General features: G+C 26.0%; 2 protein-coding genes across 2 annotated transcripts in view; one reads left to right on the top strand and one right to left on the bottom strand.

The window, feature by feature from the left end:
* Nucleotides 1-17,364, top strand: part of LOC127287503 (zona pellucida sperm-binding protein 3 receptor-like) — a 29,403-nt gene extending 12,039 nt beyond the window's left edge. The window contains exons 2-5 of the mRNA XM_051314485.1: nt 14,927-15,046; nt 16,168-16,493; nt 16,662-16,719; nt 17,017-17,364. Coding sequence (XP_051170442.1) covers nt 14,974-15,046; nt 16,168-16,493; nt 16,662-16,719; nt 17,017-17,201 — 642 coding nt within the window. The 5' untranslated portion in view covers nt 14,927-14,973 and the 3' untranslated portion in view covers nt 17,202-17,364. The remainder of the gene's footprint in view (nt 1-14,926; nt 15,047-16,167; nt 16,494-16,661; nt 16,720-17,016) is intronic.
* A 3,218-nt stretch (nt 17,365-20,582) lies between these two features.
* LOC127287525 (uncharacterized) lies at nt 20,583-21,194 on the bottom strand. Its single transcript, XM_051314516.1, has one exon. The coding sequence runs from the start codon at nt 21,192-21,194 to the stop codon at nt 20,583-20,585; it is 612 nt and encodes a 203-aa protein (XP_051170473.1).
* Between the last annotated feature and the right edge of the window lie 2,869 nt (nt 21,195-24,063).

Genomic DNA, 24,063 nt, shown 5'->3' with positions numbered 1-24,063 from the left:
ATTGATTGAGCGATCAATTCATATATTCTATTTTACAAGAGACCAGAATGTTTTTGCTCATCTAGTTGTAAAAAAATAAACTTTTATGTAGAAATAGCCAGCGATTTCTAATTTTTTTCAAATATATATATATATATATATATAGAGTTAACACAGTGGTAAGAATAGGTTTTCAACTGTATGTTGCTTTCTTATAACTAAATGTAAGGAAACTAGCTTACTGTAAAATAATAAATACAAATTTGAAGTAAGGACTTTAAAAGTATAGTCGTAGTCATTGACGCCTTCCCTTTTCTGTCCTTGTGGTACAAACGTGACTCCATGTATATTATATGTACGTTAGAAAAGGACAAAAAGAAAAGTATAGGCCAGAAGGATCTTTTATGGTTTTATGGCTATTCATTGCAAAATTAAAAATTGTTGCATTTGAAAAAAATAATTTTTAAATATTATATTTGTAATGTACATGTTAATACAATTACAACGATATAAAATTTTTTGCAAGTATTTTTAAATTATTGAAAATTAATTTTAATTAATGGAGTATTTATTGTATAATCATTATGTAATTTTAGAGTTTTTACATAATGCTTTACATCATTGGAATCGTTAAAATCTATAAATTACAAATATAACATTTAAAAAATATTTATTTAAATTTAAATAATTTTTTATTTTGCATTAAAAAGTCATAAACCCTGGCGGATTGGGAAAACCGAGTAGTAACCGAATTGGGTTACGATTCGGTTACGTTTCGGTTCATTGTGAAATATTATCGTTAATCGACGAAATATGTAATAAATAACTATTAGGAATGGTTAATATACATTTAGAGTGCTTATTTATTCAATAATAATAATGAATTAAGATATAATTAATTAATAATAAGTGTTTTACGTGTACAGTGCATACAGTTGTTGAATTACCATATATATGTATATTACCATCAGCGGCAGCTGTGATACGCGCGTTAAACCCTAGATGGCGTTAAGGATGACTTTGTGAATGAATTTCTAAAATTAAGCTCTTGAGTATCAAATGTGTAAGTGAATATATAAGTTTTAAAAAAATAGATCAATTTATTAAAACAACTTTTTTGATTTGTACAAATATAAAAAAAAAATTTTATAACGAACAAAAATTTTTTTAATGAGAAAAAGTTTTTTTTGTGTGAGAAAAACATTAATTTTGATACAAAAAAAACTTTTTCTGATTAAAAAAATTTTTGTTCGTTATAAAATTTTTTTTTTATATTTGTACAAATCAAAAAAGTTGTTTTAATAAATTGATCTATTTTTTTAAAACTTATATATTCACTTACACATTTGATACTCAAGAGCTTAATTTTAGAAATTCATTCACAAAGTCATCCTTAACGCCATCTAGGGTTTAACGCGCGTATCACAGCTGCCGTTGATGGTAATATACATATATATGGTAATTCAACAACTGTATGCACTGTATACTTAAAACACTTATTATTAATTAATTATATCTTAATTTATTATTATTGCATAAATAAGCACTCTAAATGTATATTAACCATTCCTAATAGTTATTTACTACATATTTCGTCGATTAACGATAATATTTTACAATGAACCGAAACGTAACCGAATCGTAACCCAATTCGGTTACAACTCGGTTTTCCCAATCCGCCAGGGTAAACCTGATGGACCCTCGAAAGGACCCTTCTATTGGAAAAAGGGAATATATAAAAAAATGTAAATTGTAGTAGGTAAAAGTAAATAAGCGGTTTGAAAAAAATAAAAAAAATTGTCCTGAGAATTTCAAATACATATTTAAAAAATTTTCATATTAACTATTTAATTTTTTGATTTTTAACTATTTATAGAATTTTTTTGGATGTCTATCCCAGTCGAAAATCCTACGCTATGTTAAGCTGAACAAAAAGTTGTTTTGAAGTATTGAGATAACCATTAGAGAATTGTGAGACAGTAGATAACTAGCTATAGAAAACTTTCAGGAAGCCTGTTATGGCCGATTTTTCGCTTCCACGGAAAGCTTGAAAATAACAAATTTTGTACGTTTTAAACAAAGCATTCAAGTAGCTTTGAGAGAGTTATCAAAGAGTTGCAGGATTTTGCATATATAAAAAGAAAGCGTTCAGGTGGCGAAAATTAAATGAAGCGTCATGGATGTTTCAGGAAACAGCGGAAAAATGACAATGATCAAAAATTAAATTTAACCTTTCTTTCCATCTTTATTTATCTCGTAAAAATATTATGTATTAGATTATTATATTTAAATATTGAAGAATTAAAGAAAAATTATTTACGTCAGACTCGGTATTTTAACTTTTAGTACATTGTTGTCAACCAAAATTTGTAAATAAAAATACGCTGTTAAATTCATTTTCATAAATTATGAAATTCTAAAAGAATAAAGAATATATTATTTATAAAAAATATTCATAAATATCAAGTATAAAAATAATAATCTTTTTTTTTAAATATTAAATATTTTGTCTTTTTTTTAAGAAATTGTATTCATTATTCAATATAAAAGGTTTTCACCGTGTTCGTATTCCTAACCCCAAATTTTGCTCAAGTTATATATAATTTTTTTCGTATATAATTTAAGTGATTAAAAATAAACGTTTTCTTTGAAAAGTAATTTTTATATAATATATAAAGAATAATTATTAATTGTATAAAACGGATTTACAAATTACTATAGAATTTTTATAATTTTTCGATTTAGTTTAATTTAATGAAATTATTCTAGTTTTCAGGAAGTGTAAAAAAGGTAATTAAATTACATATTAATTTGCAACTTGTGAAAAGCAAATAGAATTGCTTTCTTACACATTAAACCAGGCATTAGGAAAGCATTCACCAAGCAAACTGGTAGACCTTTTGCTAGAAGCTGTCCACAGATATTCAACAAGCTGTAGAAAAAGCTTCCGGTTAAGAAGTCAGAAAGCAAATATCACAGAATTTTAGGTCTAATGTATAAATAGTTGCCATGAAGCTTTTGAAACCTTCATAACAGTTACCTGAAGGCCATGTGAACCCTTCAGGGAAACTTACGATTTTCGACTGGGTAGAATCCTGAAAAATTGAATCTTCCAAATATCTCATTTTCATAACAATAATACCAAAAATATAGAAAATTTTTTTTTCAAATTTAATGGCTTTCTTAACATAATAAAGTTATATGGTGGGTTTGAGTGGCCTTAGTACCTCTCTTGGAACCCTTTTTACAAAAAAATAAAACGTAGTGAGAAATAGTCACTTTTTAGAAAACGTCAGGCCCATAAAAACTATTTAAGTCAGAATTAGTCAGCAGCATCACAAATCATCAAAATAGTCTCCTCTGACGTTTTGAGACTGATTTCTGATTTTATTTTTAGCAGGGTAAAAAATCAATAATTAAAAAAAATTTTATTATTTTTTAATAGTTATTATTATTATTTTATTTGTAATAATTAAATTAAAATAAAAAAAATGGTCATCAAAGTATTAGGGAAACCATCTCTTCCAAAAAAGTCAAATCTAATAAATAGGAGAGACATCGGGCAGAAAAAAATTTCGACAAGACAAAAATTTTCGATCACTGCTTATATACCAATCTAATGGCACCTCAACTGCGAGAAACAGTTATGATGTTCACCCTCCCTGTGGCGTTGAGCGAACTAAAGTCCAGAGCTGAGCCATCAGCGCAGCGCGGAAACATTTGAAAAATTTGATTTTATTCCTTTTTAGGGTTCCGTACTCGGTTCGGAACCCTATTAATATCGGTTTTTTTGAAATCGTGTACCCCCCCCTAGCGGCGACACAAATTTATCTAGAGAGCTGAAAATTAGTACACATATGTATTTTCGCGTGTAGATTATTGGAAAAATATAGCGAACTTGATTGGAATTGATTATCATAGCGTTGTCAAGGAAAAACCATGAATTTTTACGAAAAATGCTTAAAAATGACTATGTACCCCCCCCTAGCGGCCACATCTTTTGTCATAAAAAGCTCAAATTTGGTACACTTACGTATTTTTACGTGAAAATTACAGGAAAAATATAGCGAACTTGATTCCGATCAATTTACATAGCGTTGTCAAGGAAAAATTAAAAATTTCGAAAAAAATGATTTATTCTCCCTAGCGCACACAATATTCAACACAGACAGTTCATATTTAGTATACAAATGTATTTTTACGGGAAAAATACAGGGGAAAAAAAGCGGTCACGATTAGAGTTGATGATTAACTTTTTATCAAGTTTTTCAAAAAAAAAATGACAATTTTGGAAAAAAAATGTATTTTTCCAGCAAAAACGAACAAAATTTTATTTAAAGGAAATTAAATTTATATATTTTAACGTATTTTTACGTGTAGATTACAAAAAAAATATAGCGAGCATGATTGGAGTTGATTATTATCATAGCGTTGTCAAGGAAAAACCATGAATTTTTACGAAAAATGCTTAAAAATGACTATGTACCCCCCCCTAGCGGCCACATCTTTTGATATAAAGAGTTCAAATTTGGTACACTTACGTATTTTTACGTGAAAATTACAGGAAAAATATAGCGAACTTGATTCCGATCAATTTACATAGCGTTGTCAAGGAAAAATCAAAAATTTCGAAAAAAATGATTTATTCTCCCTAGCGCACACAATATTCAACCCAAATTGTTCATATTTGCTGTAAAACTGTATTTTTTCGTGAAAAATACAGGGAAAAAATGTAAGCACGATTGGAGTTGATGATCAATTTTTATCAAATTTTTGAAGAAAAATGATAAATTTAAGAAAAAAATGTATTTTTCCGCAAAAAAGTTGATCTAAAGTGATTCAAATTTATATATTTTGACGTATTTTTACGTGTAGATTACAAAAAAATATAGCGAGGATGATTGGAGTTGATTTTTCTGGGTCTGTCAAGAAAAAACTGATAATTTTAGAAAAAATCATGAATTTTCTCCCAATAACGGAACAAATTTTTTCTAAAGGGCTTCAAATTTTCTATTTTTACGTATTTTTATGTGTAGATTATAGAAATAATTTAATAAACATGATTGAGTTCATTTCTTCAGTCGTTACAACTCTAAAATAAAAAAAATCGGACAAGTGCGAGTTACACTCGCACTGAAATCGAGGGTTCCGTACTCGAAGCGAACTTATTTGGTATAAAAACAAATGTTTAAAAAATATGTGTTGTATGACAACTAATATAAGTGATACGAAGAGGAACAATTTTCTTGAATTTTACAAAATTGTTCCTCTTCTTATCACTTATATTAGTTGTCATACAACACATACACTACCGTCCGAAATTGTGCGAACGCTTACACCGCGAGTCATTAAAAAACATACTCGCGTGAAAATAAAGATAACTCTGAGAGAAATTAAGGTAGAGACTTTTGCCTTATAGCGTTGGAAAGCTTATTAAATTTCGAAAAAAATGATACCTATTTGAATGAGATTGCTTAAATAGGTTTAAATATATCATGTTACAAAGTTGAAAAAATAATTGTAATTTTTTGCTTATTTCCTACCTTGACTTTAACCTCTTGCATGGTCCAGGAAAATCGACGAAAAAAATTGTCCTTTAACATAATTATTCCTTGAAATCTAAGCTTTCCATTGATTCCAAGAACAATAAAAAATGTTGACGGGTTTGCCAGTAATTGAAAAAAAAGGACGAGCGTGCACGAAAAAAAATTCGACCGTCAATCGCTCGATTTTCCCGTCTCGCTGCCTCTTTCGTTCGTACGCCAGGGCCGAAACAGAGGATTTTGATTAGGCGCTTTCCGGGCACCATTAATTTCATTATTTTTGCCTTTTTGCGAACATAAATTATTTGTATAACGCGAAAGATATCATAATTGTGTTATAAGTTAATTATACAGTTATTAAAATTAAATAAATGTAATAAAACTTATATATTTCATTATTAAAAAATTCAATTTGACCAACGAGGTTTTTGATTCTTAATAATAAATTGTTTAATAATTATAAATATATTTTAATTTTTACAAAACTTTAATTGTATAATTATTTTATTTATGATTGATTAAAAAATTAATATCTTTATGTATGTGAAATATTTTAATAATGAAATATATAAGTTTTATTACATTTATTTAATTTTAATAACTGTATAATTAACTTATAACACAATTATGATATCTTTCGCGTTATACAAATAATTTATGTTCGCAAAAAGGCAAAAATAATGAAATTAATGGTGCCCGGAAAGCGCCTAATCAAAATCCTCTGTTTCGGCCCTGGCGTACGAACGAAAGAGGCAGCGAGACGGGAAAATCGAGCGATTGACGGTCGAATTTTTTTTCGTGCACGCTCGTCCTTTTTTTTCAATTACTGGCAAACCCGTCAACATTTTTTATTGTTCTTGGAATCAATGGAAAGCTTAGATTTCAAGGAATAATTATGTTAAAGGACAATTTTTTTCGTCGATTTTCCTGGACCATGCAAGAGGTTAAAGTCAAGGTAGGAAATAAGCAAAAAATTACAATTATTTTTTCAACTTTGTAACATGATATATTTAAACCTATTTAAGCAATCTCATTCAAATAGGTATCATTTTTTTCGAAATTTAATAAGCTTTCCAACGCTATAAGGCAAAAGTCTCTACCTTAATTTCTCTCAGAGTTATCTTTATTTTCACGCGAGTATGTTTTTCAATGACTCGCGGTGTAAGCGTTCGCACAATTTCGGACGGTAGTGTATTTTTTAAACATTTGTTTTTATACCAAATAAGTTCGCTTCGAGTACGGAACCCTCGATTTCAGTGCGAGTGTAACTCGCACTTGTCCGATTTTTTTTTATTTTATTTTAAATATGACAAATAATTAACTTAATAAATAACTAATGTCATAAATAATTATTAATAACATAATGTCATACTTGATAATTCTTTAATTACTTATTTTTAACGAAAATTTGACAAACAAAAATTTGTGACCAAAAAAAATATTACCATTAAAAAATTAATTATTAAGCTAATTATTTAATTAATTTTTTTTACAGAGAAATTTTGACAAAAAAAATTATTTTCTCATCGTGATATTTTATTTGGGCCACAAATAATTTTTTTAATGAGAAAATTTAAAAATAAGTAAATTTCTCATCGTAACATTTTTTTGTGCTACGTATAATTTTTTGTTAAATTTTTTTACAGAGAAATTTTTACAACAAAATTATTTTTCATCGTGATTTTTTTTTAAAAATACGAATAATTTTTTTTCAAAGAAAAATTTGAAAAAAAAAATTATTTTCTCATTGTGATATTCTTTTGTGCTACAAACAAATTTTTGGTAAATTTTCGTAGCAAAAAAAATCAACTAATTATTACGGTATTTAGTTAATTAATTGTTTTGGAGAGAAAATTTGATATTTTTTTGAGGCGCATGATTTTTCCTAAAAATTAAAAAGTTCGAAATTTTAATTGATCGAATTACTTTAAGTCGATATTTTATTTGGTCGAAATTCTAAAAGAACGACAGTTATGGAAGTCGACATTTTATTTAGTCGATATTTTATTTGATCGAAATTCTAAATGATCGATATTTAAAGTGGTCGACATTTTATTTGATCGATATTTTGTTTATTCGAAATTCTAAATGATCAATATATAAAGTGGTCGATATTTTATTTGGTCGAAATTTTAAATGGTCGACATTTTATTTAGTCGATATTTTATTTAATTAAAAATCTAAATGCTCGATATTTAAAGTGGTCGACATTTTATTTAGACGATATTTTATTTGGTCGAAATTCTAAATGATCGACATTTAAAGTGGTCGAAATTTTATTAGTTCGATATTTTGTTTGGTCGATATTCTAAATGATCCACATTTAAAGTGGTCGATATTTTATTTGTTCGATATTCTAAATGATAGAAATTTAGAAGCATCGAATTTTATATCCATCGAAATTTCATTTGGTCGATATTTTAAAAGCTCGACATTTTTTTAGCTATACGAGTTTCCTCTCTATGTTGTTACTATTATTTACATCAATAATTTCAAATTTCCCGCAAAATTTCAATGTACTTTACCGACAAACTACATAGAAAGGAAACTCGTATAGCTAAAAAAGTGTCGAGCTTTTAAAATATCGACCAAATTAAATTTCGATGGATATAAAATTCGATGCTTCTAAATTTCTATCATTTAGAATATCGAACAAATAAAATATCGACCACTTTAAATGTGGATCATTTAGAATATCGACCAAACAAAATATCGAACTAATAAAATTTCGACCACTTCAAATGTCGAGCATTTAGATTTTCAATCAAATAAAATGTCGACCATTTTAAATATCGACCATTTAAAATTTTGAACAAATAAAATATCGACCACTTTAAATGTCGATCATTTAGAATTTCAGCCAAATAAAATATCGTCTAAATAAAATGTCGATCACTTTAAATATCGACCACTTAGATTTTTGATCAAATAATATATCGACTAAATAATATGTCGACCTTCATAAATGTCGGATATTTAGAATTTCGACCGAATAAAAAATCGACTGAATAAAATGTCGACCTTCATAAATGTCTATCATTTAGAATTTCGATAAAATAAAATATTGACTAAATAAAATATTGGCCACTTTAAATATCGATCATTTAGAATTTCGAATAAATAAAATATCGACCAAATAAAATGTTGACCATTTTAAATATCGATCATTTAGAATTTCGTTCAAATAAAATATCGACTTAATTTAATTCGATCAATTTAATTTTTGACCTTTTTAATTTTTGGGAAAAATCATGCGCCTCACTTTTTTTCAGAGAAAACTTAAAAATAATTAAATTTCTCATCTTGATAATATTTTTGTGCTACAAATATTTTTTTTGTTACATTTTCATAGTACAATATTAAGTAACTAATAATTACGTTATTTAGTTAATGAATTTATTTACAGAGAAAATTTGACAAAAAATTATTTTCTCATCGTGATATTTTTTTTGAGCTATCAATAATTTTTTTACAAAGAAAAGTTAAAAAAAATTATTTTCTCATGGTGAAATTTTTTTTGTGCTACGAGTAATTTTTTTTGTTAATTATATTCCCATTGTGATATTTTTTTAGGTCACAAATAAATGTCTTGAAAAAATTTTTTTTACTACGAAAATTTAACAAATAAATTATTTTCTTTATCGTAATATTTTTTTTGGCCACAAATTTTTGTTTGTCAAATTTTCGTTAAAAATAAGTAATTAAAGAATTATCAAGTATGACATTATGTTATTAATAATTATTTATGACATTAGTTATTTATTAAGTTAATTATTTGTCATATTTAAAATAAAATAAAAAAAGGAATAAAATCAAATTTTTCAAATGTTTCCGCGCTGCGCTGATGGCTCAGCTCTGGACTTTAGTTCGCTCAACGCCACAGGGAGGGTGAACATCCCCTATTGAAAAAAAACACGTATAATTGTACGTATAATTATACATATTATTATATGTACAATTATACGTATAATAAGACATACGAATTTGAAACAAGAATTATACGTATAATTATACGTATAATAATACGTATAATTATACGTATTATTATACGTATAATTATAATTCTATTAAAAATAGAATAATAGAATAGAATAATTAGTAGCAAAATTGCGCTGGAAATTTTTAGAAATTTTAAAATGCAAATTAAATTTCACGAAAAAAAATATCGTCCAATGTCAATTCAAGCAGTCACCCATCCAAGTACTAACCGCGTCCAACGTTGCTTAACTTCCGTGATCTGATGAGAACTTGTTCCTTCGCCTTGGTGTTTCCGCTGTCTTGTCTTGATTAATAACTTTGTCGTATAAGTATTGTATCGCACCTCACTTTTAGTGATACTTATACGACAAAGTTATTAATCAAGACAAGACAGCGGAAACACCAAGGCGAAGGAACAAGTTCTCATCAGATCACGGAAGTTAAGCAACGTTGGACGCGGTTAGTACTTGGATGGGTGACTGCTTGAATTGACATTAGACGATATTTTTTTTCGTGAAATTTAATTTGCATTTTAAAATTTCTAAAAATTTTCAGCGCAATTTTGCTACTAATTATTCTATTATTATTCTATTCTATTATTCTATTTTTAATAGAATTATAATTATACGTATAATAATACGTATAATTATACGTATTATTATACGTATTATTATACGTATAATTAATTATACGTATTATTATACGTATAATTATACGTATAATTCTTGTTTCAAATTCGTATGTCTTATTATACGTATTATTATACGTACAATTATACGTGTTTTTTTTCAATAGGGTCATAACTGTTTCTCGCAGTTGAGGTGCCATTAGATTGGTATATAAGCAGTGATCGAAAATTTTTGTCTTGTCGAAATTTTTTTCTGCCCGATGTCTCTCCTATTTATTAGATTTGAGACAAATTCTTTTTTGGAAGAAATGGTTTCCCTAATACTTTGATGACCATTTTTTTTTATTTTAATTTAATTATTACAAATAAAATAATAATAATAACTATTAAAAAATAATAAAATTTTTTTTAATTATTGATTTTTTAAATTATTATTAAAATTTTTAATATTTGATAATTACTGGTTGCCAATAATTGGCATCGGCGTGGACAGCCCATGACTTTACCAATAATGGTCCATTTTTGGGTGCCATTATTGAAATTATATTGGCATCCCTGGCTCCCATTATTGGGCCATTAATACGCCTATGGTATTTTTACTATTGGGTACTTACTAAATTACTAAATAAATAATATTAAAATAATTTTTGCAACATCGTAAACGACGTAGTAAACGAAGTCATTTCCTATCCCAAATTCCGCTTTCATTTACGACGTCGTTTACTATGTCGTTTTCAACGTCGTTTACTACGTCGCAAACTACTTAGAATACGACGTCGTAAACGAGGTCGGAATTTTCAACAGGGATTGATGAAAATCAAAATTTCAAGTGGATTTCTGTTATGGGAGTCATAAGGACTAAAACATTTTTGTATGATTTTTAAGTCTGTTTTTTTTCAAATGCGAGATAAAATACTGTAACAAAAAAAAATTAAAAAATTTCAATCGGTTCAACTATTATATATCTACTAAAAATTTTTTTCAATTTTTTTCATCCCTTAATACAGTGATATACTTAAGGAAAATTTTTTCTTAAACCTTTCTTAGAAACTGTGCTGTCCCCATTTACCCCAAATTTTAGGAAATTTTCTAAATCTTGGGGTAAATGGGGACAGTCAGTTTTATGCATTTAAAGCTTATCTAAATTTTTTTCTGCTGCATAAAATTAATCCTGGGAATGTAAATAATAACTTGAAAAAAATAAACCCGCAAATATTACCTTTTAAAGGAAGAAACTTACGTAATTTGTTAAAAATAGGGATTTTGTCACCATTTACCCCAACTGACCCTATTACTGTATAATAATTTTTTTAATAAAAAAAACTAATGTTTTTAATAAAATTTAATGTTAAAACTTTTAAAGCAATAAAGAGGCACGTGTAAAAAATTAAATCCTTAAAAAATATCAGTTTGCCGAACAATAATAAAAAATTATCATTTAACAACTCTGAATATAAAAAAATTAATAAAATTAATAAAGTTCTAAAACAAATTTTTTAGATTTATCATTTAATAGAATCTTATTTTATTTTATTATTTAATAACTTTTTTACCCCCCCCCCCATTTAGAATTATTTACATTATTAATAATTGATTAAAAATGTTATTAGATATAATTTTAAATTATTATTATCATTATTATTGTGTATAAAAAGACAAGAATTTAACTTTTATAAAAAATAAATTTTAAATTAAAAAAAATTTAATTAAAATAATTTACAATTATTACTACTGTTGTTATAATTATAATAACCGAAAATATTTAATACTGAGAAAATAATTAGATTCTGTTAAAGTAATAAAACGTTGTCACTTATGTTTGTTAAATCACATTTTTTAATCTGAATTGTTTACTTAATTTAAGAAATACAAAAAATTATATAATAATACTGCCGTGCGAAATAAAAACTTAGTTAAGTCATTATTTTGCAAAACTTGGGTAACTCGAGTTACGTAGTGCTTTTCGAAAAGGTTGGCGAGCGCGAGCCTTCGTTCAGAAGTAAGAACTTAGTTAACTCAAGCTAAATGCATGGGATTCCGAATTCACCCGACGAAAATCCGAACTTTAACGAAGTTGACTTACGCTTGCTCCCATCGAAATGCAGTGTCCGGCTCATGCCACTTTTCGAAAGAGAAAACATTCAAGTCGAGTTAACTAAGTTTTTATTTCGTATCTTATGCTCGATCTCAACGCTTCCTACGATTTTTGGACTACTCAACTCAAGTTAACTAAGTTTTTATTTCGTATCTTATGCTCGATCTCAACGCTTCCTACGATTTTTGGACTACTCAACTCGAGTTAACTGAGTTTTTATCAAGTATTCTTTCATTTTCTGGGTTTTTGTAGATTTTTAATAACTATTTTTTGCAATAAATAATTAAAATAAAAAATTTTTAATAACGTAATCAGACGCAGTTTTTTCTTACGAATCCATTGATACCAAAAACTCAGTTTTGTCAAAAATATGACTTAACTAAGTTTTTACATCGTACGGCAGAATAAAATGCTTGGTCTGTCCTTCTGTCCTACCTTAAAGTTGGCCTTTTCTGATTTCACGTGTTTTTTTGAATAGTAATCTTATGACGTGTCAGATTTTGACAATTCTTTTTCTCATTTTTGCCAAAATTGTATAATTGTGTTTCCAAATTTCGGAATAAGTTTCTTTGAAATTCTAAATTCGAAAATTCGTTTACCAATTTTTAAAGTTGTATATTGATTCAAAAATTGTATACAAATACAAAAAATTTATGATGAGAAAAAAGATGCGCCAGGAAATTTCGTACAAGATAGTAATTTGAAAAAACTTTATTTTTAAAAATTAATTTTTAAGGTACCAGGGGCCAACGAATACCTATTAAATATTAATTATAACAACACAGGCCTCGAATCAACTTAAAGACACAAAAAGTCGTTTTAGTTGATTTATATTCCAAAAAAAAGTGGATTTGTTTTTTATTTTAACAAAAATATTTTACAGATTTTTAAATGAAAAATTTTTTTTTTTAATAATAATCCTTTTCGAAGGGTTAAAGTTGAAATTTTTAGAAATAATTAAATTTCAAAAGATATTGTTAATTTTCAAACAATTATTAAATTTTACAGAACTAAAAATAATTTATCAAACAATTATTGGAAAACATATTTTAAATTTAATTGAATTTTCAAAGATTTAAAATTGAGATTTTTGAAATTAATTGAAACTTTAAGTGTTTTGTAATTAAAATTATAGATGATTTCACTAAAAATTTATTAGAAAATGCGGACAAAACACAACAATTCGAAAATCATTTTTAATTGAAAAATGGTTTCAGATACCTAGTTGAATTTTCAAAGAATATTATTAAAATAGTTAAAAATAATTGAATTTCCTTATAGTTATAATTGAAATTATTAAATTTCAAAAAAAAATTTCGATGGAAAATTTTAGAAATAATTGAATTTTAGATGCTTTTAAATTCAAATTATTGAAAATTCAATTAATTTTGAATTCAAATTTTTGAGAATAAAGAAATTTTATTTGATTTTAAATTGAAAATTTTTGGGAAATAATTGAATTTTAATTGAAATTTTTGATAATAATTTAATTGAAGTTCATTTTTGATTGAAAATTTGGATAATTAATTTTGAAAAGAAATTTTAGAAAATAATTGAATTTAATTTCATTTTAAATTGAAAACTTGGTAAATAATTAAATTTTAAATTGAAAATTTTTAGATTTTTAATTGATTTTGAATTAAAATTTCGGATAATAATTGAATTTTAGTTTATTTTGAATTGAAATTTTTAAAAAATAATTTAATTTTATTGTGATATTTTTTTTTTAAATTATAAAAAATTGTTAAATTTCATAAAAATTTTAATTGAAAAATAATTTTGATATAATTGAATTTGTGATGTATTTCATTAAAATGATTAAAAATAATTAATTTAGTGAAGAATCATTTTAGTTCAAAATTTGTTAAATAATTGAATTGAAGAAGATCTGAAGAAGATCTACATTTTATACAAAAAAAAGGTATTTTATTTACATTTTCTTTTCAAATGTAAAAAAAATGTAGCATTTTATTAAAATAAGTCGATAAAAGTCGTATTTTTGAAAAAAGTCGGAAAAAGTCGTATAATCCGAGGCCTGTAAACATATAATTTTCATTATTATCAGTTAATATGTAATAATATTCTAATAAATGAAATTATTATTGATAATGTTAATCTTTAATTTCTTTATAACAAACAATGAAATACTCAATTTGGCGCGCTTGCGCACGTTTAATTTTACTAGTTTACAATAAATATTTCATTTTTTTAAAGTGTATTGTGTTTGTTCGTTAGAAGCGATAATTTTAATTCACATTTTTATGTATTATTATTTGATAACAATTGTCATTTAGTTCGCCAATAAAAATGATCAAAATCGAGATTGTTTCTATAAAACAATAATGAAATAATAATTTACAACATAAATATACATATAAATAAACTACAATAAGTAAAGAATAAAAAGTACAAATTTAACCGAGCGAGCGTTATTAAGCGAGGAATATATCGTTGGAAAAACATAAATCTCAAGCCATCATTATAGACCAAATTTACTTAAAAATAACCAATATTTTCAAATTAAGAAAATGAATCCAAAAATCGTCATTTCTTTCATTTGTTTTTGATATTTATAAACAATTAAATCTAAAATATCAATGTTTTCTTTATAATTATTTATTTATTATTAATTTTTGTATCTATTCATAAATTTTTATTTTCCCTAATCGTAACTTATATAAACGCATTTTTTCTTCCATACAGTTGCTGCAAATTAAAATTCAACAGTATCAGTTCCTGATATAATAAAAATGATTTATTTCAATATAAATAAATGGACTTTCGCGATTTTTATCGTGCTCTTTATTTCGAATAAAGTAACAGGTACATGTGTTTAGAGTACACAGTTTTCCTAAAAGTATCAAATTGAGACCAAAAATTGCATCAAATCTTTGCAACGTTTTGCCCGGCTGAAAAAACTTGTACAAGAAAATGTACAAGTTCTTGTACATGTTCATTAATAAACTTGTACATTTTCTTGTACATGTTCAAGTAATGTTCTTGAACAAGTTCAGCATCCGGAATTGAGACATGTTCTTGTACCAGAACTTGTACAAGATCTTGGATAAGAAAATATACTTGTACAAGAAAATGTACATGTTCTTGTACATATTTTTTGTGCAGGTTTCATGTACAAGTACTTTTACATGAACACGTTTATGTTCTTGTACAAGAACATTTGTTTAAAAATGTTTTTGAAAAAAATTTGAAATTTTAATAAGTTATAATTATTAAGAATCTTCACTTATGCATGCTAAAAATTATTGCGCAGCTGTAAAGGCTTAAAAAACTACTGCGCAGCCTTTAAAGTTTTTAATTTTTAATTTAAAAGACATAAGTGAACATGTACAAGAACATGTTCCACATCTGGCACAAGAAAATGTATATGAAACCTGCACAAAAAATATGTACAAGAACTTGTACATTTTCTTGTACAAGTTTTTTCAGCCGGGTGATGCACATAAGTTATTTCAAAAAGAGATCGTTATATAGATACAACCAAGTTTACTGTTTAAGTATATATCTTAAAAAAATTTCTTTTTAACATATTTTACAATTTACATAAAGTCTTAAATTTAGAAGTACGCTGTCTTAATGTAATTAAGATCTCTCTTTTAGAATCTAAATTCACAATTGGAAAAAACTGAAAAACCAAAAAGTTCAGTTGATTTAATTTTTAACTTTTAATTAATTTTGATTTATTTTTTACATGAGAGAATAAGATTTTGTAAGTAATATATAAATTGTTGACGTGTCTCATAATTAGTACAAGGTTTCAGATGTTTACGTTGATTACAAAATATTCTGTATTATTTGAACTTAAAACCTATTTGACAGAACTAGAATAAACAAACAATATTGTGACAAATTTAACTTAATTTTCTTCTTTCGTTTATATAGAACTATATACCCTTCTATATAGAATAATTATATAATTTTTTTAGGTGATTTTTGTTCAATAAATGTAACGAATTTTAATGGATCGGCAAAGCAGTTAGAAATTGCGGGCATTTTTAAATATGTAACTTTCAGTTGCGAGAAAAATTACACACTGATTGGTCCAGATAATAGTATGTGTAATGGTAATCAAACCGTTAGCGTCGCAGATAGATTTTGTAAATTAACAACAACATTCAACTGTGCCCCGTTTGACTATAAAAATGCAAGCGTTACATTTTATTATAATGGTGATTTTGCTCTAATAACCTGCAAACCAGGTTATTACTATAACAAAACAAATGAATTAGGGAAGGTTGATGAATCAAGCAACGTATGTTCAATATAATTATAATTGTAATTTGTACCTTTTTTTGCAAATTTAAAAATTAACTTTTTACTATAAATAAAAAAATTCAATCAAATGTTCATTACATTTGATTTATTTTAATGATTGCAATTTATACATTAAAAAATCATCATTTATGAAAATTTTTTTTAGACTTTTCAACTAAATTGCGTTGATGGAAATTGGAGTGGAGATTTTAATTCTTGTCAACGTAAGTATTTATATCAATTTCTTTTTCTCATAATAAACTATTCCATTTTAATAATTTTATAATTTTATCTGTAATTCATTATTTTAGTCTAAATTTTTCCTTGCTCTTAAAATCTTTTGATTTTTAGTACTTTAATAAACTAAAGTATGCAAACTAAAACAAATCAATTTTTAATTTTCGTTTATCTAGACTGAAATCTTTACTTACGACAATTATCTAAATTCTTTATAGAAACATTATTCAAAAAATTCCTTGTATTTTAAGTATATAGTATTATAAATATATTATCTGTCTTAGGTATATCTCCTAAACATGCGCCATTCAAAATTGCTAACGGAAAACTTGAAAATTTTGGTATTAACGAGGTAATAGTAAAATGTAATCCAAATTACGTTCTTAAAGGAATTCTTTCTTACTTCTACATCTCTGATAAAACTTGGTATCCCAATCAAAATTCTACTTGTGAATTAAAGGAGAATTAAGTATCAATTACATTAATTGATATCATCACTAAACGCATATATATTTAAAATTTAAAAATCTTATAAAATATTAGTCATTTGTATTGTTTAGTGAAAAAGAAAAGTGTACACAACACAATTATTGTAAATTGTATTCAATAAATGATCATATATTAAAACAGTATTTATCTTGCACTTATTTTTATTATAATAAAATTAAATTTCTTAATTTTTTAACAAATGTAACAATTCTTTTTCTTATTTGTATATTAATTTTATGATTATTGCGACAGAAAAAATATGAAAAGATTATCAAGCACAAATGAAACTAAAACTTTATCAAATTAATAATTCATTAATTTGTTTTAATTGCTTGCATTTTACATTAAAAAAATTATTAGATTTTCCTCGAAATTGTTATAGTTTTTATATTTGTTACTTATTTGATATTTCTAGCTCTTAATATAGCAAAAAAAAAAAAATAATAATAATTTTACTGCTTTAAAACTTTGTTTTATCAAAAAGTATGTGCATTTGAAAAGATTAATAAATAAATAATCAGAGTAAGAAACTTATGTAATGCGAAGAAAATTTTTTCAACAATTTTTTCATTTATACAAATATTATTATAATAGAATAATAATCTTTGTATTCATTCCTTCACATTTTCTTAGTACTTGAATTTTCTTATTATTATTAGATTATATATACATATATATCTTTACTTTGATAATTAGGGTTCTCGAAGGTTTCTACCTGAAATTTGTTTTGTCAAAACAGCTTTCAGTTGAGGGTTTTTTTGGAAAAATTTTTTGATATTGGATAATTTTAGCATTAAAGATATTTGGATTTTAAGGATAAAAAATTATATTGGATAACATTAGTATCGAATATATTTTGATATTGGAAAAAAATATTGATTATTTGAACATAGTGGAAGTTGGTTTTTGGAAAAATTTTTTGGTATTGGATAAGATTGGTATTAAAGATATTTGGATTTTGAGGATGATAAAATATGATATTGGATAACATTGGTTTTGAATGTATAATTTGAGAGAGGGTTTCTTTAAAAAACAACGGAGCAAGTTTTCAAAACCTGATAAATTCATTTCAAATGTAAATATAAATTTAAGTTTATCTCCTTGGCGGCTATTTAAGGATATACTATTTTTGAAATAAAAATATACTTTTAATATTAGAACTATATTTTAAGAAGAATATATTTTAATAATATATTTCTAATATTAAGAATATACATACTGAATTTAAGAATAAATTATCCTTAAAGAGACGCCAAGAAGATATACTTAAATTTAGAGTTACGTTTTTCGGTGTAACCATTTTATCGATTTTGCAAATAAATTAATGAAAGTAGTTTTAATATAGTTTAAAAATAAACTTGATTTTTTAATTTTTACAAAAAGTAAAAATGCTTAAAAGTTATATATAGCAAAAAATGAAAAACAATTTTACTGTTTTAAAACTTTGATTTAAAAAAATATATGTGTATTTAAAAAGAATAATAAATAAATAATCAGTGTAAAAAACTTATATAATTCTAAGAAAATTTTTTCAACAATTTTTTTATGTAAAAATATATGCGAATAAAAAAAAAGATAAACGAAATAATGTCAAGTTTTAATCGAATAAATTTTACATTAAAAATTTTATTACATTTTCTTCGGAATTGTTATAGTTTTTTTTAGATTCGTTACTTACTTCTAGCTCTTTTAAATGTATATATTTCTTTTAATGCAAATTTTTTAAGCAATAAAATTGTTGATAATTCTCTTTGAAAAGATTTTTTCCATTTAGGATAAAGATTAGCTCAAACCTCCAATCTTTTTTTTGGAAACTGCGTAATATCCATATTTTGGTGCGCTGATTACGAAAATAATAGTGAAAATTGGCGCTTCGCCATATTTCACCTTGAATTTAACCTTTCCCCCATTTATAATTATTTACATAGCTATGTAAATAATTGATTAAAAATGTTATTAGATATAATTTTACATTATTATTATCATTATTAGTGCATATAAAAAGACAAGGATTGGAATTATTTCATATAGTATTTAAATTTATTTTAAAATAGTATAAAACTTCATGTAACAATTTTAAATCAGTATAATAAGTATAATAACATACAAAAAATATATAATTTTTTTAATTGTTGACAGCAAAATAAACAGTTTTTTAAGACATCTTTAAAGATTTTGTGAACAATAAAGAAGCGTTAAATATATTCAATTAAAATTAATAGTACAAAAATATTAAAGTATCATATTTTTGAATTTTAAATTCTGCAATAAAAACGTACTTAGGGTCAGTTGGGGTAAATGGGTCCAAAATCCCTATTTTTCACAAATTACGTAAGTTTCTTCCTTTAAAAGGTAATACTTGCGGGTTTTTTTTTAAGTTGTCATTTACATTCCCAGAATTAATTTTATGCAGCAGAAAATAATTTACATATGCTTTAAATGCATGAAACTGATTATCCCCATTTACCCCAAAATTTAGAAAATTTCCTCAAATTTGGGGTAAAAGGGGACAGCATAGTTTCTAAGAAAGATTTAAGAAAAAAGTTTCCTTAAGGGTATGTGTAGTGATGCATTAAAGAGAGAAAATCAAGAAAAAATCGAGATCAATAACTTGTATTATACTTCAAGAGAAAGGGATCAAGTTTTTCTTGACAGTTGAATTTATAAAAACAATAATCAATCGAAATTCATCACAATTCTAGATTATTGTCTTAAAGGTTAATTTTTTTGGTTTATATAATTCACTTATAAAAAAATGTGATTTATATAATTAAAATTATGATAATAATTTTATTAGAAAATTAAAATTGAATTTTATTTTTGAGGGTGTATAATAGTATCATAAAGAAATTTCTCATATATTTACAGCTTTTCCAGGCATCTAAAATTTTTTTCGAGAGTTTAAGAAATAGACAAATGTTGTACATTACAGAAAATACATTTTTTAATTTTAATTTTGTATTTACGGAACAAAGCAATTTGGATTTGTATAACATTTACATTCTTAAATATAAAATAAAATCATGTTTTCAGTAATTATTAGGTTAAATTAAACATTAAATATCTTATTGTTTAATCATCGTTTTTATTTAAAAATTATAAATTTTTATTTACTATATTAACTGAGAAATTAAAATTTAATCAATTAAATTGAATACCTTAAAACTAATTTTGAAAATATGCACTTAAATTTTTTCAATACTGTAATTCAAGTGCAACATTTTTTATTGTGTACAGATTAATAATTTATTTGCATTAAATATTAAAAATATCAGGCATAAAATTTATTAAGAAAACAGGACATAAATGAATTAAATTAATCAATTAATGCACGGAGGTGCATAACACATAACACATCGAATTACTTTTCGGCGCGGTCAAATTTTTCTTTTATAACAGAACTTAAACTGCAAGATGTCCAGGAATTGAGGCAAATACAGATCCTAGCAGACTCATGATTCAAGCGATTACGATTTTTCCTTATTATGAGTCCAGCTTTAGAGAAAAGACGTTCTGCTGGTACTGAAGTTGCTTGAATACTAAAAAAGTCCCTTGCCATGCGATTGAGATTTGGATACACATTTTGATTTTGCTTCCACCATTGCGCAATATCTGTATTCTTATCAGCTCTTGGCTCTTTTAGATACCTCGAAATTTCGTGTTGCCATCCTGATTCAGAATATGATTTTTGCTCAAAAAGTGAAAATAAATTGAATTCATCATTTGTGTCCATAGCTTCATTTGGTTCGGTATGTTGATATCTCAAATCTGGTGATGTATATATTTCTTTAAAAATCTGTTCAAATTTTTTTAACGATTCTGCGGCCATCTCGCGATCCCATTCTGTCATCTCAAAAGTTTCATACTTAAATCTTGGATCAAGAATCATAATTGAGCTGTATATCCAGTTGCATTTACGGTAGTGTTTCAGGAGCTTATCTAAAGCACGTTGAAGAGCATTTTTGAGACACATATCTGTCACAGTTTGTCTCCCCTTTCGTTGATACTCTGTATTGATTTTTCTAATTTGTCTAACAACAAATTAAAGCCTAATATGACGAGCGGCAAGGTAATATATTTATCGCCACAGAGAGTTGTAGATAAGGTCTTAAAGTACATAAGGTTATTCAAGTTGGGTGGGGGAAAGCCAAGCTGGTGCACAAACATCCGGTCTATCAGCACACATTTCCACGTATTTCTCGTGGGAATGAATGCTGATAGGCTGATAGGCCGGATGTTTGTGCACCAGCAATCATCCATCTTGGCTTTTCCACACCTAACTTGAATAACCTTATTAAATACTTTCTAATAGTATTCAAAAGATCCCATTCAGTCGTAGTTAAGTTAAGCAATTGCAATTTCGAATCGGTAGTGCAAAAAAACTCCAAAGCTGCTCTCATCTGAAGAGCTACGTCAATCATGTCACAAGAATTCCATCTTGTGGACACGTCTAAAATCGGTGATAAAAATTTTACTCCTATTACATCACAAGCTGATTTAAATTTATCACGTAGCTGTTCGGAATACTTCAATTTCTTAAAAAGAGTTCGCAAACGAACCATGACCTTCGATTCAGAAGTTCCTTCTTCCTCTTCTTGTTCTTCATTAACGTTCTCATGATTTTCAAGCAATTCTTCGCTGTCATCGTACTCAATACATTCTTCGGATACAACATGATTGTCTTCGATTTGAAGTTCGCGCAAAAAATCTTGAGCAGCTAGGTGAATTATATGCGCGAAACAACGGAAATGTAAATCATTTGCATCAAATTCTGTTCCCAATGAAGCGCTTAAAAGACTTGCTAATTTATCAATAAATGATGTGTTGGCTGAGGCATTGTCGACAGTTATTCCCTGTAGCTTACTTATCAAATCCTTTTCCTTTATAACGCCTAGAAATAAATTGGCGATGTCCTTTCCAGTATGCTTTCCATTGGATGGCACAAAATCTATAACCAGAGATCTCGGAACCCAATTTTCGTCAATAAAGTGGGCAGCAATACCAAAAATGATCTTGCTCTAATTGATGTCCAGCCATCAATCGTATACGAAATTTTTGAAGAGTTTTTTTGCAAGATTTCTAAAATTATTTTCTGAGTTTTTTCAAAATGAGATTGAAATAATGATTTTAATTTGTTGCGCTTCGGTAATTCAACTTGAGTATTTAAATATTCAAAAACATTTTTGGACTCCTCGCAATCATCGAAGAAATTAAAAGGAAGATACTTCTTAGCGCACCAAGTGACCAATAAAATACCAAATGTTTCTTGATTGAAACTGATCTGTATTTAAAAAAGGTTGAATTTAAAATATTAATAATAGTTTTTTATGCATTCGGATTTTGTCGTAGCAGCTAATTTAATTATTCGCGCGTGGAGAGATAAATACGTCAAAGAAATTATTTCACTATTTTTTATAATTAACATCAAAAAAAGTTAGCAAAACAGTCAAAAATTTCGGTCAGAAATAATTTTGACACTTTTTCTATGCATTGGGATTTTGCCGTAGCAGCTAATTTAATTATTCGTGAAGAATAAGTAAGTCTAATAAACTATCTGACTTATAAATATATAAAAAGATAGCAGAATAGTGAAAAATGTAGGTCAGAAATAATTTTGACAATTTTTCTGTGCCATAGGTATTTACCGTTTCAGCTAATTTAATTATTTAAACTACGCTAAATAAAATATTTGACTTTCGTAAGAATTAAAAACGTATACATGTAACAGTAGAGTCTAAAATCTTTGTCAGAAATAAGATTCGATTGGTAGATTTTTATCAGGAATTTGGTCGTTAGTCTGATAGTTGAGTATATAGATTTACCCTGGCGGATTTGATTTACCTAAATTCGACCCAGCTGGGGCGAATCTAAGTCGAATCTAAGTCGAATTTAGGTAATTATCAAAAAAAGCTTTAAATTGATGAAAATTTATAAAAATTAGTATTGTGAGGTAAAATGAACATTTATAGAGTTAATTTTTGTAAGAATTTTAATTATTAACGTGATAAATAATAAATAATCACTTGATATGTGCAAGTGGTAACTGTAGATTTTAACTCGTTGTCAGTTGTCATAATATTTTCAAGAAATTAGTGTAAAATGTGTGAAAAAATAATTTATATTTAATAGAAATTGCAAATTTTATTAAATTATTTTATTATTTATCGAGCACAGTTTAAAATAATTGCAATATAATTTTAAAAAAAAGTTTTCTTAAAAGCGATAAGAACTCTACTATACCGACAGCAAGAGGATATTTTCAGGTAAGTAAAGTTATTGTGGCCCGTAGTTTTGTTGTGACTAAAAGATGTCGCCTTAGTTTCTATAGATTAGATATAAGATAGAACATAGATGAATATTCATGAATTTTTGCGATCATGTGATTCGATGTTCCTATCTGATCACTATAGAAACTAAAGCGACATCTTTCAGTCACAACAAAACTACACGCCACAATAACTTTACTTACCTGAAAATATCCTCTTGCTGTCGGTATAGTAGAGTTCTTATCGCTTTTAAGAAAACTTTTTTTTTAATTAAATTGCAATTATTTTAAACTGTGCTCGATAAATAATAATAATTTAATAAAAATCGTTTATATAAACGTTGCGTTCTTCAGCTTCGTTTAAATAAGTCGTTTTCGACTTACTAATTATATTAAAATGATTTTGAAGATGAAAGAATATAAATTTTAGAAAATTCTGATAGAATATTGTGAAGTTTAGTGTCATTTTAAAATATTTTGAGAAACTAATTGTGGGATTTGATTACGGCAAAATCATGTGTGTTCAGATTTTTTTATCCTTTCATTTACAGTGGTTGAACTACTAACTTGATATCAA

This window comes from Leptopilina boulardi, unplaced genomic scaffold, assembly GCF_019393585.1.
Source record: "Leptopilina boulardi isolate dan_hultmark-lab unplaced genomic scaffold, ZJU_Lbou_2.1 LbouV2_371, whole genome shotgun sequence".
Lineage (NCBI taxonomy): Eukaryota > Metazoa > Arthropoda > Insecta > Hymenoptera > Figitidae > Leptopilina > Leptopilina boulardi.
Note: the sequence above shows the minus strand (reverse complement) of the source record. Positions and strands in the feature narration are given on the sequence as shown.